At 51.3% G+C, this 15,498-nt stretch overlaps 2 protein-coding genes across 9 annotated transcripts; one reads left to right on the forward strand and one right to left on the reverse strand.

The window, feature by feature from the left end:
• Positions 1-1,582: 1,582 nt before the first annotated feature.
• On the forward strand, positions 1,583-6,946 carry Acadvl (acyl-CoA dehydrogenase very long chain). Of its 2 annotated transcripts, XM_076871681.1 has the most exons (20): positions 1,583-1,748; positions 1,829-1,904; positions 2,180-2,245; positions 2,332-2,404; positions 2,512-2,576; positions 2,676-2,810; positions 3,231-3,375; positions 3,629-3,758; positions 3,858-3,983; positions 4,340-4,538; positions 4,793-4,897; positions 5,325-5,411; positions 5,503-5,565; positions 5,655-5,756; positions 5,831-5,928; positions 6,007-6,079; positions 6,168-6,240; positions 6,324-6,396; positions 6,490-6,565; positions 6,639-6,946. In XM_076871681.1, exons 1-20 carry the CDS (start codon positions 1,687-1,689, stop codon positions 6,777-6,779), a joined length of 1,968 nt encoding a protein of 655 aa, XP_076727796.1. In that variant the 5' UTR covers positions 1,583-1,686; the 3' UTR covers positions 6,780-6,946. The 2 variants fall into 2 exon arrangements, with proteins under 2 accessions (XP_076727796.1, XP_076727798.1); XM_076871683.1 differs by lacking the exon at positions 2,180-2,245.
• Positions 6,947-7,021: 75 nt separating this feature from the next.
• Positions 7,022-15,262, reverse strand: Dvl2 (dishevelled segment polarity protein 2). 7 transcript variants are annotated; one of them, XM_076871673.1, is made up of 15 exons: positions 14,838-15,262; positions 12,053-12,122; positions 11,629-11,774; positions 11,416-11,513; positions 11,149-11,284; positions 10,930-11,020; positions 10,752-10,821; positions 10,526-10,665; positions 10,355-10,431; positions 9,652-9,719; positions 9,336-9,464; positions 9,111-9,242; positions 8,819-8,998; positions 8,185-8,403; positions 7,022-8,042 (listed from the first exon to the last, which is right to left on the reverse strand). In XM_076871673.1, the coding sequence occupies exons 1-15, from the start codon at positions 15,029-15,031 to the stop codon at positions 7,594-7,596; spliced, it is 2,199 nt and encodes a 732-aa protein (XP_076727788.1). In that variant the 5' UTR covers positions 15,032-15,262; the 3' UTR covers positions 7,022-7,593. The 7 variants fall into 7 exon arrangements, with proteins under 7 accessions (XP_076727788.1, XP_076727787.1, XP_076727786.1 ...); XM_076871672.1 differs by having other exon boundaries at positions 11,404-11,513; XM_076871671.1 differs by having other exon boundaries at positions 11,404-11,513; positions 12,053-12,134.
• Between the last annotated feature and the right edge of the window lie 236 nt (positions 15,263-15,498).

The raw sequence follows: 15,498 nt of genomic DNA on the forward strand, positions 1-15,498 counted from the left end.
AGAACTGAGTTATCCTCCCCCACCCCAGGCTTCCCCAGGTACCCCTGCCACCATCACTGCTGTCTGTCTTGCAAGGGAGGAGGTCCTTCAGCCAAGGCCGGTTGATCCTGATGGAGAACTACTTGGGGATGACCCTGCGTGGGGCTCCAGCTTGGACTAAATGCTGTCTAGGCTCCAACCAGCCCCAAAGTTCAGTACTTGGCCTCACAGGCCCAGGCTAGCCCTTTCCACTGTGTTCCCTCAAAAAATTGAGGCTACTCACCCAACAAGGCCTGGAATAGGTCACTATGCAACACTGTGAGGAGGGGGGGTGCCCAACGCAGTAGTGGAGGGGCCAGGAGCCAGAGGGCTGACCTGGGAGCTGGTAAAAAGCAAGTGATGGAGGATTGAGATCAGAAAGAGACTAACACTGTCACCTTAGTTTCCCCAGACTTTTCTATGAAAAGATTCAGGGATAAAGATTCCTGAGTCCCAGCCCTGCCACTATGCTCCCAGGCCTCCCCTCCACAGGGATCCCTATTTTTCACCTCTTGGTCTCTGAGACATCTCTCTCTTCTCTCACTTTAATCTCCCTAATCCGCCTGGATTGGGTTGAGCTGCCTTGTCCCCACCCAATTCTAGCTGTTTAAGCAAAGTAGGCAGTCTCTAAATGGACTATCCCATTCCTCCTTAAGTCTCCAGGAATCACCTTGCTCCCCTCCCTCCCCCGCTCCCCAAAATCAGGCACAATAAGTTACACTTTCCTAAGGGGTCAAAAAGAAAGGAAGCTGAACCCAGCTTTCTCCTTCCTAGGCCTTCCCCTTCCAGTGGGAATCGAAGTAAGAGAGGTATATATTTCTTGGGACTTCTTGAGCCAGAGAGGTTTGTGGAGGGGACATGAGAGTAAGAGAATTTCTACAGTCCCTCTTAGGTCTGGGAAGAATCCATTTGTCCAGAGGTCTAGCGTGGGCACATGGCAGAGAAATGTCAAGGAAACTCTCTCTCAGAGGCAGGAAGGGGAGAGGCAATGAAATCAGGAGTTTTGAGAATCAGTGACACCTCCTAGGTCTCAGGAAAATTTGCATGGAACACATTCCCAGCTTGAGTTCCCCTCTCTCCACCACTATCCTCCATTCAGATTTCACAAGGACCCCAAAGAGTCATCTTTCTATGTCTCTATCTACCTCACACCTTTCACTTTTCTCCTCTTTTTCTTTTTTTTTTTTTTATTGTTGTTGTCAATGAAGCTTTATTTTATTTATTTATATGCGGTGCTGAGAATCGAACCCAGAGCCTCACACATGCTAAGCAAGTGCTGTACCACTGAGCCACAACCCCAGTCCCTGCTTTCTAACTCCACCTGGGAAGTGCTCCCTCCAGTCTACCTCCATTCCTCTGGCTACAGTTGCCTAAGCGTTCTATTCCATCACCTCTTCAGAAGACTATATTCTAGTTCGGATAGGCGAGATGAAGGGACTAGGGGAAATCAAGGGACACTTGGAGATCACTCCAGGTCAGCCAGAATTCAGGCGCCTGGGATCGCCCTGAAACTACAACTCCCAAGATGACATGGCGCCCGGAAGCCCCGCCTACCACCGCGCGGTGCATTGTGGAGGATGAGTCAGGGACCGGGCACCCAGACTTGGGCAGGCGGGACGAGAGACCGAGGTCAGCGCTCCAAACAGTGGCGGCCGGAGCGGATTGGACATGCAGACGTCTCGGATGACTCCGAGCATAGGGCGGCAGCTGCTGAGGTTGGGGAATCGAAGGTCTGTGTATGACAGGAGGGACGGGGACTGGGGACGGTTGCCATGGGACCAGACCAGGACTGAACCCCCTCTCCCTATAGCTTGCGGCCCAGTGTACTCCAGGGACCGCCCCGGCCTAGCACTGCTCAGCGACCCTATGCCAGTGGAGCCGCCCAGGTAAGTGACAGCAGCCCTTGGGAAGGGGTGTGGGAGTAGGGTTGCGACTAGGCTCTCATCACCCTGCCACCAGCAGGGGTCACCCTCTTCGTCCCAGTCACCTGCTGACAGCTCTAACTCCGAAAGTAGGGGAAAGGGCAAGCCAGGGTGTTGTGGGGTGAAACTAGGGGAAAGGCACCAGGTCCACCCAACCCCCACAACCAGCTCTTCCCCAGTCCCCTCTTTGACACAATAGAAACCCCTTCCCCGACCTAGCTAACCACTCCTTTCCCCAGGCTGTTCTGGACAAGTCAGATTCCCTATCCTCTGATGCTTCCACTAGGGAAAAACAGACCAAGGCGGTATGTGGCCTGAGGGCTGGGGGCGACCTAAGCCAGGGATAGGCTTATTCCAATCAGTTCCCTGAAATCCTCTTCTCCCTGCCCAGGAATCTAAGTCCTTTGCTGTGGGGATGTTCAAAGGCCAGCTCACCACTGATCAGGTGTTCCCATACCCATCCGGTAAGGGAAGGAGTAGTCAACACTGGGTGGGACAGGGCAGTCTCACACCAAACTCGCCTGACCCAACTCGCCTAACTGACCTGTCTTTCCCCTCCCCATCTCTGCAGTACTCAATGAAGAGCAGACACAGTTTCTCAAAGAGCTGGTAGGGCCTGTGGCCCGTTTCTTCGAGGTGAAGAATGACTGGGGTACCGGCTCTGATGGGGTGGGCAGAAATGCTAAAAAGCTTAAAGGAAGCAAGCCTGGACTTAGAATCCTGTGCCTTTCCCAGGAGGTGAATGATCCTGCGAAGAATGATACTCTAGAGAGGGTGGAGGAAACTACTTTGCAGGGTCTCAAGGAGTTGGGGGCCTTTGGTCTGCAAGTGCCCAGTGAGCTGGGTGGTGTGGGCCTCTGCAACACCCAGGTGAGGGAAGCCTTCTCATTATTTTTCAATATCCCACCCTACTCCAACCTGGCCTCCTCACCCTAAAGCCAAAGTCCCTTCCAAGCAACTGCCCTGGGGACCTGTGGGAATGTGACTCTTACAGCCATGTATGCAACCCAGTCCTCCAAACAATACAATCTACATGCAGTCCCCCAGGACCATGGAATTCACCCTTCATCCTTGGGGACTGCCTGACAAGGTAGCATCTTCTGATAGGATTGTAGGAAGCCTCCCTCCCATCAAAACCTAGGTCAAAAGGCATCCTATTGTACCCTTTTCATGATCCAAGTTCCTTTCTTCACTCTGGAAAATGGCCTAGGCCCTGCCCTGTTACCCATACTCTTAAGGGCAGGTCCCCATGCAGCCAGTTACAACCCCAGATGCCTGCTTCCTCTCCAGTATGCTCGTTTGGCAGAGATCGTGGGCATGCATGACCTTGGCGTGGGTGTTACCCTGGGGGCTCATCAGAGCATCGGTTTCAAAGGCATCCTACTCTTTGGCACAAAGGCTCAGAAAGAAAAATACCTCCCTAAAGTGGCATCTGGTAAGACAATCTTAAGATTTGGATTAAGAGTGTCCTGGGCTTGGCACAAATTAGGCCAGTTGGTATTTAGATTACTACAAAGCTAGGTACATCACTCAGGAGATCCTGGGGAGGCATCATAGTATGTTGATGGGAAAATGCAGAGAAACTGAATATAGCCAGGGTATTGAGCTGCCTGAGGGGATGGGAAAGAGGACCAAGGGGAATTTGATGCCCATGAGGACCTCTGGTAAAAGGGCACTCTACCCAACAGGGGAGACTTTGGCTGCTTTCTGTCTAACGGAGCCCTCAAGTGGATCAGATGCAGCTTCCATCCGAAGCTCTGCTGTCCCCAGCCCCTGTGGAAAATATTATACCCTAAATGGAAGCAAGATTTGGATCAGGCAATCTCCTATTCCTACCTACTTCTTCTCAGCCCAATTCTACTCCCCATTGCTCTGAGCTCTCCCCACTCTGACCACCACCCCCTCATTCTCCCACAGTAATGGGGGCCTGGCAGATATTTTCACAGTTTTTGCCAAGACACCAGTTACAGATGCAGCCACAGGGGCTGTAAAGGAGAAGATCACAGCTTTTGTGGTGGAGAGGAGCTTTGGAGGTGTAACCCAGTAAGTGGATTTGGGGAGGAAGTGGTAGGACCAAGGGCTGGGAGCAGCACTGGGCTCCAGAGCAAACAGATATTGTAAGTCATCTGGGGGGTGTACAAAAGCCATAGCAGGGTGGGCATCACCATTCTCTTTGAGATGTATATGTGTGTGGAACTGACCTAAAACTTTGGCTCCAGCAACCAAGTCCCAACAGGATAGCAGGACATAGCTAGGCCTCTGTAACCCATATGACATGCAAGCAATATTACCTATACCTTTAATCTATGAGTTGCAGTTTCTTTCTGGTTCTAAGGAATGGAGAGGCCTTTTCCCCTATAGAAACCTGTTTATACCTCAGCTTTCCTGCCTTGTTACAGTGGGCCCCCTGAAAAGAAGATGGGCATCAAAGCCTCAAACACAGCAGAGGTGTACTTTGATGGAGTACAGGTGCCATCGGAAAATGTGCTGGGGGAGGTAGGGGGAGGCTTCAAGGTTGCTGTGCATATCCTCAACAATGGAAGGTTTGGCATGGCTGCAACCCTTGCAGGCACCATGAAAGCCATCATTGCAAAGGCGGTGAGTACCCTGCCTGAATTCCTAGCTAGCTTGAATCAATCACAATGTCCCACTTTCCACATATTCCTGTTCCCTTGAAGGCACTCCCTACACCAGGATCCCTCCCCTGCCAGCAACTCCAGACCTGCTAGCTTAGGTCTCCATCCAATGTGGATTGACCTCTTGGTTGTGGCAAAAATCTGTCCCTCCAGTTTAAGCCTGACCCCTCTCCTGGGTACAGCAGACAACAGTGGGACAGGTGTGCCCTCTTCCAGGTGGATCATGCTGCTAACCGTACCCAGTTTGGGGACAAAATTCACAACTTTGGGCTGATCCAGGAGAAGCTGGCCCGAATGGCTATGCTGCAGTATGTGACTGAGGTGAGGGCCTCCTGTGCCCCTCTCCCTGTGGTTTTCTTTCCAGTCGGGTCAGACTACAACCCCCAGCAGCACCTGGGGCAGTGGGTCTCCAGCTTTACACCAATGCCCTAGGGGATGCGGGGAGGCATAGCCAGCTCAGCTTCTGAAGGGGGAGAGTGCTGCTGCTCTGCTGAGGTGCTTCCCTGAGGTAGCACAATTCTAACCCCAACCCACCCTTTACCTTCCACCCCTTTCAAGAAGTCCAGTGCCTGGATCCCCTAATGCATCAACTTGGAGGACAAAATATTTACATGTGTTTGACCTGGAAGGTGAATGCAAGGGCCATGAGAAGCTAGTCAGACCTAGTTTTCAAGATTTGGATGTTGAGGTTGAATCTGACGCAACACTTTTCAATTTTCCTTGCCTTATCCCAACCATTCCACTTCAGTCCATGGCTTACATGCTGAGTGCCAACATGGACCAGGGATCCACAGACTTCCAGATAGAGGCTGCCATCAGCAAAATCTTTGGCTCGGTGAGGACCCAGGCATGACTTGGGGGGGGGGGGGGGGGTTAGTTTTGAGACCTCAGCTCCAGGATAATCTCATCTAGTTCTTTATCCCTAGGAGGCAGCCTGGAAAGTGACAGACGAATGCATCCAAATCATGGGAGGCATGGGCTTCATGAAGGTACAGGATGGTCCTCTGCAAGGGGTAGTCAGGCAGTGTAGATAGGCACATCTCAATAGGGACTTATTCTGTGTTTTCCTTTGTGCTAGGAGCCCGGGGTAGAGCGAGTGCTCCGAGATATTCGCATCTTCCGGATCTTTGAGGGGACAAATGATATTCTTCGGCTCTTTGTGGCTCTGCAGGGCTGTATGGTAAGAGAGGAGAATTGGGAAGAGAAGGTGGGGAGGACAGTTAGTTCAGACTACTGGACCTTCCTCTCCAACAGGATAAAGGAAAGGAACTTTCTGGGCTTAGTAGTGCCCTAAAGAATCCTTTTGGGAATGCTGGCCTTCTGCTAGGAGAGGCTGGAAAACAGCTGAGGCGGTAAGTTCAGGGGCCATGGCCAGGGGAGAGCAAGGTGGTTCGTGGTAACTAACCAGTCTTTCTCCCCCTTCCTCCCAGGCGGGCAGGGCTGGGAAGTGGCCTGAGTCTAAGTGGAGTGGTCCACCCAGAGCTGAGTCGGAGTGGTGAGCTGGTGAGTGGTCAGGAGTAGAGCAGAGCCCAAAGCAAGAACTGACGGGGATGGCCCTTCCAAGCCCTGTAACCATTCTCCATCTCTTCAGGCAGTGCAGGCTCTGGAGCAGTTTGCCACTGTGGTGGAAGCCAAGCTAATAAAGCACAAGAAGGGGATTGTTAGTGAGTAAGCTCTGTCTTGTGCACCCCTCCCCTTGCTGTTCCCTCCCTCAGACTCTAACCACATACCCCAATCTACCTGACAGATGAGCAGTTTGTGCTGCAGCGTCTGGCAGATGGGGCCATTGACCTCTATGCCATGGTGGTGGTTCTCTCCAGGTGAGGAGGCAGAGGTGGGATGGGAGGCATGAGCCACAGTGGGGCTGGGCCAGGATCATAGCCCAGGGTTATATTCTCTTGCTTCCTCACCAGGGCCTCAAGATCCCTGAGTGAGGGTTACCCTACAGCCCAGCATGAGAAAATGCTCTGTGACAGCTGGTGTATTGAGGTAAGCCTTGGACTACCCAATGTAGGCAGAGCATTCAAGGCACAGGCCTGACCCCCTCCTTCCCTCTCCACAGGCTGCAGCCCGGATCCAAGAGAACATGACTGCTCTGCTGTCTGACCCTCGGCAGCAAGAGCTCTTCCGTAACTTCAAAAGCATCTCCAAGGCCTTGGTGGAGCGGGGTGGTGTAGTCACCAGCAATCCCCTTGGATTCTGAATACTCCCAACCAGGACCTGGCCTGGTTATGTGCCTTCTCTCAAGCCAAAGAGCAAGCCCCCCTCCTGGGGGCTTTGGTCTGCCATGAAGACCTTGTTTTTCCAGGACTGTGCCTGATCTCAAAAGCACTTAACTGCCTCACAAATAATAAAGTTTCTAACAATTCAGGCTTTGCTACTGTATCTCAGTTCTTTCCCTCTTCTGCCTGCCTCCCTCCCAAAGAAAGGAGCCAGAGGCGTGGGGAGTTTGCCTCTATTGCTTTATTTGGTGTTTTATACAAGTGACTAAAATAAATAGAATAACAAAGGCAGCTACACAACCCCCAAATACCAAATACCCCAGCTTCCTTGGACTGCTGTCTAGAATGCCCAACCCCCTTCCTCCTCTCATTGTACCACTGATCACCCCCTGGCCCTGCAAAGGGCAGAGCTGACTGGACAACTGGAAGAAGAGGTCACATTCTGGGGTTAGAAGAAGGGGCCCAGAAGACAGGGATTCTTCATACAAAAAAGAAAATGTCTATTTAAAAAATTCCCAAAAATGTAAAAAAAGTCTATTTCAACCCCCCAAAAGGCTTATAAAAAACAATAAAGCTAAAAATAACCAAAGGTCCCTTGTCTACCCCTGAAGAAAGGGGGAGGACCAGGCACTGTTGGCGAAAGTCACAGTGGTAATGAAACGGTAGGCTGAGCCCAGGCACTGCAAGGAACAATAAGGTGATGATTGACAAGACACCCAGTCACAGAAGAGGGGACACCCAAGCTGACGCTGGACAGGCCAAGGGTACAGACCCAACATGACCCCAGGGTGCCCTCTACATCACATCCACAAAGAACTCACTGGGGTTGCCCATGGCCATATGGAAGCTTTGGCGGCTGGCTGTTAGTTCTGGGGGCACAGAACCCAGATCTCTGACTGGAGGAGCACCTGGGGGTTGCACTGCTGGAGGAACAGGTGGTGGGGGTGGGGGCATCATGACCACCATCATTGGGTTATAGGGGAGAGCCATGCCTGGAGGAGGTCCATAGGTATGGAGCCCTGGGTGGGTTCGAAGATTGGGAGTAGCCCCTGTTGAGCCTCTAGATGGAGGAGGGCCCATATCACCAGTCCCACTAGATTCCCCACCCCGCCGAAGGCTGCCCCCCCGACTGGAGGGCTCAGACTCACTGCCGCTGCCAGACTTCGACTCAGGGGCCCGTTCCTCAGGTCTCCCTGTGCGTCCAGCCCCCCCATCACTTCTTGTTGAGCCACTGCTCCGGCTCCCTATGGGGAAAGAGAGGACGGGGGAAGTGAGACTCAGTCCACTTCCTCTGGCTTCTCCAGCCCCTGTTCCAGCCTCTCCTCCCTGGTTCCCCTCCATTATACACTCAGACCTTGGCTGTATTGGTATCTGGGGATGACTTACCCTCACTGTGCTGGCTGCTGGCACTGCCCCCACCATAGGTGTAGGATGAAAGCTCATGGTAGGGTGGAGGCTGGGGGCTATAGGGGTGTGGGGCTGAGTATTGATAGGAAAAGGTGGGCAGTAGGGGCCAGGGGGTCGCTCCAGGCAGAGGAGCCAGGGTGTCCTGGTCTGAAGCCCCGCTAGAGCCATCATTATCATTCAGAGACAAGTTGACTAGGTCTGCAACACAAAGGAAGAGAGTAAGAAATCACTGTTTTAAGAGGTCAAGAACCTAAGGCACTGAATGGAGAGGAACTGGGAACCATTTCTCCAGAGCCACCCATGATGGGGGTCAAATGTCACAAGGGCTTCTGGTAAAAAACAACTGATTCTAGGGCAGGGTCCCAGCCAAGGTCACCACTAGTCCATATGCTGCTGTGAAACTAGGGAAGAAGTGTCCCCAGGAGCCACAGCCCTGCACCTGGTGCATACCTTGTTCAGCAAAACATGGGTGAATGTCAGCTCTCACTCACAGCCAATGCAGGACACATCTTGCTGGTCACTGTTCACAGTGACCTTGACTGCAATTTCTAGTCTATTCTGGGGTTGGAAAGGCAGGCCACGCCTGTCTCCCAGAGCTGTGATGGGGACTTACAACTCTCACAGCCGCCACTGAGGTCCCCGAAGACATAGTAGCACTGCTCAGAGAAGGTGATCTTATTCACAGTATGTCGGATGAGACCAGCCTTCAGAAGCCCGCTGGCATACTTGCGGGCCTCCCGTCGTTCAGGAAAGCCCTCCACATGATGGTAGAGCCAATCAACCACATCCGAGCCTAATATCAGTGGAAAAAAACCTCAGGTTCTCCTTCCAAATCCTGCCCTCACCCCTCTTGGCTTTGGTTGCTTCGTCCCATTCCCATGCCACCTGCCCAGGCTCAGTGGTACCCAGAAAGGCATTCGGGATGGTGATCTTGAGCCACATGCGGTCCCGAACTTCCAGTCCTGATTCTGGAGCTGCCATGGCCTTAGTCACAGATGCCATGTCCATATGAATAGAGAGACCCCGGCCCTCACAGCCTGACAAAGAAGACAATGGGAAGTAGGGGACAGGGCCCACTCCCACCCATGGCCAGCCAACCAACCTTCCATGGGGATGGACTGTGGAGTCACCATCAGGCAGAGAGGATCCAGACGTAATGGTGCTCATGGATGAGGAGCCTGGATAGGCTGGGAAAGTGCCAGTCAGTGCAGCTGAGTGTGACACCCAGGCAGCAGGGTCAATTGGCTGGATGGGCTCATCTGGACAAAGCAACCCACAGATCATGTCTCAATCTCAGAAAGCCAGTCCTCTCTATCCCAAACTTGGATTCTGATTCCTCTTCTCCCCTGACCCTCCTCATCCTATTCCCCATAGCCTAGAGACCCAGCCCCATCTCCCAGCTCCCCTATTCTCTTGGATTAGGGCCTCAGTCTAAGTCTTACTCACTTCGGGGGAGTGTGAAGTAGGCCTGAGGGGAGGGATCCCAGCACTTGGCCACTGTCAGCACAATGGGGCTGTGGGGAAGAAAAGGCCAGTCAAGGAGGGATAGGGAAGAGGCTCAGAAGGGCTGAGGCGTGGAACAAAAATGAATTCTGAGACAGAAAGGGAGGAGCACACACATGGCTGTGATGGAGAAAATGAGGATAGGGGGCTCTATAACATGGACGACTCACCAACATGAGTAACTTAATAACACTGCAGAGTGAAACAAGGGGCTACACACTGTATAATTCCATTGCACCAAGCACAAAACAGGCAGAGAGGATCCTGCCCTCACCCCTCTTGGCTTTGGTTGCACAGTGAACCATGTGGTAACAAGATTCATGCACAGGTGAAAAAAATATCAAGGAAAATGTAAGTTTTCTTGACTAGGTAAGTAGTGAAGGTAATGTTTACCCCTATGGGAGTGAGGAGGTTGGAGATGGGAAGGGACAACAAGGGACTGGGGGCATCTCTGAGCTATCAGCAACCTTCTGTTCCAAGACCTAGGTGGTGGTGACATAGAAGTCACTCTACAACTATTTGCTATGTTTAATTTTTGCTTAGTACCTTTGAAGGCTACATCGTCCCACCTCTTGAATTACCAAAACACAAAATAACAGGGCATAAACAGGAGGCCCAAGAAACTGAGACTAGCTCAGAGGCTTACCCTGGCTTGTGCACAATGTCCCTCAGCACCCGCACGGCATCATCATTGCTCATGTTCTCGAAGTTCATGTCATTCACCTGGGAGTGAAGGGAAATGGGTCAGTGCAGGGTGCCAGGGTAGGAGAGGTAAGGGTCCCTGCCTGAATGAGCTCAGTAACCCACGCCAGCACACCTGCAAAAGCATGTCCCCTGGTTCGATGCGCCCGTCAGCTGCCACAGCACCTCCCTTCATGATGGAGCCGATGTAGATGCCTCCGTCACCCCGCTCATTGCTTTGGCCCACAATGGAGATACCCAGGAAATTGTACTTCTCTGTGAAGGGAGTCCATGTGAGGAAGAAAAGCCCTAAAAACCCTGGGCACCAGGTATTCCCCTTCCCCAGCCAGGTCCCACCATACCCATGTTGAGTGTGACTGTAATGATGTTGAGAGACATGGTGGAATCTGTGACACTGCTGAAGGATGAGGTCTGTGGAGAGACAGGAGGGAGTTGGACTGCCCTTCAGCAACCCAGGCTGCTTCTGTACCATAGGACTGCCTAAATTGAAGCCCACTTGTCTCATGAGAATCCCCTCACCCTTTCCATGCGAGGTGGCCGCTGTTTCCTCCGCCGTCGATGGCGTTTGAGGAGGCGGGAGGCATTGCTTTGCTCTGTGGAACTGCTGAACCTGACAACAGTTGAGAGGTAGAACTCTCACAGGCAGAAGTGGTCATGGAACCAAGAGAAATAATGAGGACTGGTGGGATGGAGGAAAGAGAGAGGCCAGAAGCCCTGGGAAGAGGTGTGGAGCCATACCTGCTCATAGTGTCATCTTCATCTGAGTCTCCAAGACTGGTACTCTCCAACTCACTGGTCATGAGGGTAGAAGAGCTCTCATACCCAGCCAGGTGGCGCTCTAGCCTGGAGGGGCCACTGGGCCTGTGGCCACCAGCTGTGTAAGAACAAGAACCTCAGGTTCAGGGCTCCTGCCCCTCACCCTCATCAAAGCTAACACCCATCTCTCTTCCCAGCTCCCAGTCTACCCAGCCTCCAGGACCTGGCCCCCCTCACCGCCATGCTCACTGCTGTCTCTCCTTCGAGGCCGCTCCCGCCTCAGTGACACAACCGACTCAGTTTCTGTCTCAGGATCCAGATTTTCATGGCTGCCAGACACATTAGGGCTAGATGGGCAGAGACAGTTTCCAACCCACATCAGAACAGAACTCCAAATCTTTGGCCTCCCCTCCCAAAGGGCTTAGATTCTTTCCCCTGGACTCTAGAATGCAGACGACTCACTGGAAGGATGGAGGCCTTGAGTCCCCAATGCCACTGGTCCTCTCTGGTGGCAAAGGGGGTAATGGTGGGGGTGGAGGCACCAGTTCTGTCCGAGGCTCATGGGCTGGGGGAGCCACCTCGGGTTGGGGGTTATCTGATGACACTAGCTAAAAGAGTGCAAATAAGAAAACATGACTACTTTGGGAGATGGGGTATAAGAGAAGGAATTAAGAGAAAGGATCAGAAAGGGGATAGGATCTCAGAGACCCTGGGAAAGAACCCAAAAGAGGAGCAGCCAATCAAAGAGGCTCGAGAAGGCTGAGGGATTCCTGCTGGCTCTCCAAGTAGGTAAAGAAGCAGGAAGCCAGCACTGCCAACAACTGGGAACAGGGAGCTATAGAAACAGATAAGAGGCTTAGAGCAGCTTGATAATGAGTATCCTTACCCAGGATACCACTCTTCCATTGAAGCAGGGGAGGCGGGCATTGTCATCTGAAATTTCTTCCTTCACCACCCTACCAAGAGACCTGAGAGGTCAGCAAGACTGAACTAGTTTATCCCCACCCTCATCCCCAAAGTTTCCCCCAATCTCCATCCATCCCAAAGATGCTTACTCTCTCCTGCTCTGTCCAAGTCATCTGCTCTTATGCTGACACAACTCACTCACAATTAAGAATCTCCAGACTCAATTCCCTCTCCCAACTTCACCTTCTCTCCCCAGCTCATCTTCAGGAGCACAGAACTGCTCCAAAAACTTTCCTGGGCTAGGCATAGTGATGCATGCCTATAATCCCAGCAACTAGGGAGGCTAACGCAAAAGGATCACAAATTCAAAGCCGGCCTCAGCAACTTGCAGAGGCCCCAAGCAACTTAGTGAGACCCTGTCTCAAAATAAAAAGGGCTGAAGATGTGACTCAGTTAAGTACCCCTGGGTTCAATCCCCAGTACCAAAAAAGAAAAAAAAAAAAAAAAACTTTCTTGGGTCTGATTCAACTTCTCCATCCAACTTCAAAGGCTCTCCCTTGTGGTTACCCAGCTACCCAAAACAGTTAACTCAGGAGCCATGCTGGCAGCATCTTCCCAATCCCATCTCTTTATAGACCTGCCCAAAAAAGGCTTTGGTCCTCAAGTCTCTACTCTTTCACTTCCCTTTAGTTTTCTCTAACTCACATCCAGAGAGCTGTCCAAATATGTAGTCTTTGCCTGAATAAAAACACCCATTAGATAAGACAATAATACCTTCTCATTATGCACAGAACATCTAAAGAGAGGGGAAGCAGAGCTTCCCATTCCCCTGTGCCTCACATGGCACTAAACTCTACACTAAGCAATCTGCTCAGCCTAACAGATTTCAAAGCCTATCCTTAGGGAACATTTCTACCACAAGTTCCCTGAAATGAACTGGATTTGTACATTCTTCTCAACCACCACTCTGAATCATCAACACCTGTTCTGTTCAACACCATGTATTGAAGCACCATCCCTAACTTTAGCAGGCATGAACAAATATCTATAAACTAAATCAATAAATATGTCAAATATGAATCTTTCTTAAACACACCCTCACCCTCCAATTAGGACATCTTGTCTGATTAACTATTTAGCCTAACATGATGTGGGAGCCTGGATATATTCCATTAATCCATTTGCTACCGATGTGACAACACAGCCCAGTCTCTATCAATTTGTTCATAATATTCTTCCCAGCATAACTCAATCTTAGTGAAGATCAGTCTACTCCAAGATCTGTATTTCTATAACACTATAACCTAGTCTATAGACTACTCAGCCTGGATACTAACAATGAAAATTGCCACTCACCAAGAATTTACTCTGTGTCATGCACCTGAAGTAATAAGTATTTCACTCTATGACTAGCTCCATTTCATATAAGAAAAAATCAAGGCACAAAAGTTAAACAAAGGGCTGGGGATGTGGCTCAAGCGGTAGCACGCTCGCCTGGCATGTGTGCGGCCTGGGTTCGATCCTCAGCACCACATACAAAAAAAACAAAGATGTTGTATCCGCCGATAACTAAAAAAATAAAATATTAAAATTCTCAAAAAAAAAACAAAAGTTAAACAAAATTACCCAAGATGACATTGCTGACCAACAGAATCACCTTGATTTAAATTCAAGATAACTCCCAAGATAATATTTGCCTCTCAACATTGAACAATCTTTCTAGGTAGGGTCCAGTTTGTTCAGTTCTCCTAACTAAGGGTGATGCACTAGGCTAGAATAGCAATCTTCACCAGACAGGAAGTCTCTTCCTCATCCAGGTGCAAATCACCTCTGTCTACCTGACACCATTACACCCTGCCCCCACCAGCTTCTGCCAACCCAGATTATCCCAACCTAATGCAGTGTACCTTCAAAAACTCTGAGGTGGATTTGAGGACTCAGTCCCAAAGGCTACCACAAATGGGTTCACTTGTATTATTTGCAGTTCCAGCCTAGCGCAGAAGTTCCCAAATCACACCAAGATAGCCCATCTATTCTAATATAGCCTACATTGTTCCCACAAGCAGCTGTCTGCATGAACATAGACTACGATATCCAATACAGCTGTCTGTACTGACTGTCCCCCAACAGCCTGTCTTGAGTGACCCAATAAAACCATGCCTGGTACCAAGAGAAACTAAAACCAACCCAGTAAAATCCAGAATGGTCAAAGTTTCTCCAGGATGATCTACTTCAGGGCAGCCTAGAACATCCCTATGGAACCTTCTTTGCATTACAATAGATTAAAACGTCCTAAAACAATCCTGTCGTCCTAGTAAATGCCAGAATATCCCAAATTGCCCCAGTATAATTCAAACTACATCAGATTCCAGAGTATCCCTACATAGTCTGTGAGCTACAGGACTGCTTACAGCTTACCAAACTACCAGAAGACAGATAAATGTACCTCAGTGCAGTCCAGACTATGCCCACTCCCCCCAAAAAATGTCCGTATCTTTCCCAGTGCAGTTTAATCTTCTCTTATCTGGTTTAGCATAGCCCAGGCTGTCCTCCTGTAGCTCCGTGTGCTCTCTGTTCCAAGTATAATTTTGTCCGCCCTGAGATACAACCAATCTATCCAAGCATAGTACAATCTGCTCTACCATGAAGCAGAAGATCTCAAAAGTAGCCTAGTGTAGATTTGTGCATCTCAATATCGCCCAATCCACTGTGGAAAAAAAAAAAAAAAAAACCCCGGTGCTCCCCCGTCTAGGCCTCGCGCTCACCCGAAATCCTGATCCATAGACTTGAAAAAGTACTTAGCGCCCGCGGGTCGCTGCAGAACACTCTTGAAATCTCCAAGCGTGATGCGCTCAGCAGGGACAGGGATCTTCACCAGGTAGGGAGTCTCTTCTTCATCCAGGTGGTAAATCACCTTCGTCTCCCCGGCACCAACGCCCCCTGTGCTGCAACCCGCCATGGTCTCGTCCGCGCGCTCCCGGGATCCACCGCCCACCCAATGGAGCTAATCGCCCCCGCCGCGCCTGCGCACACCGCAAACGAGCGAGAGCGCGGCCAGGACCCGCTCAGTGCGGGAGATGAGTAAAGGAAAGGCGTGAGGCAGTGGGGTAGTGGCGGTAGGCCGAAGGGTGCGACCTAGAGCCGCGGATGCCGCGGCCGCGCGCCACCGCCACCGCCGACGCTAGCGTTCTTCAGATCCCCGCCCACCTCTCCTCATGCCACGTGACACAAGCCCGCCTACCTCGCACCGCCCTGTCACGTGAGGCCTCGTTGATCACGTGACTCACTCCTCCTAGGGCCGCCGCCACGTGACCCGCTGCCTTAGGCAACCGCCTCTGGGTCCAAAACGGCCCCGCCCCCAAATGTGCCCCCACAGGAGGTCGGAGAGCACCTTGTCCGAAACTGGTCTCCGCTGGAGAGCAGGCA

This window comes from Callospermophilus lateralis, chromosome 11 (assembly GCF_048772815.1).
Source record: "Callospermophilus lateralis isolate mCalLat2 chromosome 11, mCalLat2.hap1, whole genome shotgun sequence".
In the NCBI taxonomy this organism is placed as follows: Eukaryota; Metazoa; Chordata; class Mammalia; order Rodentia; family Sciuridae; genus Callospermophilus; species Callospermophilus lateralis.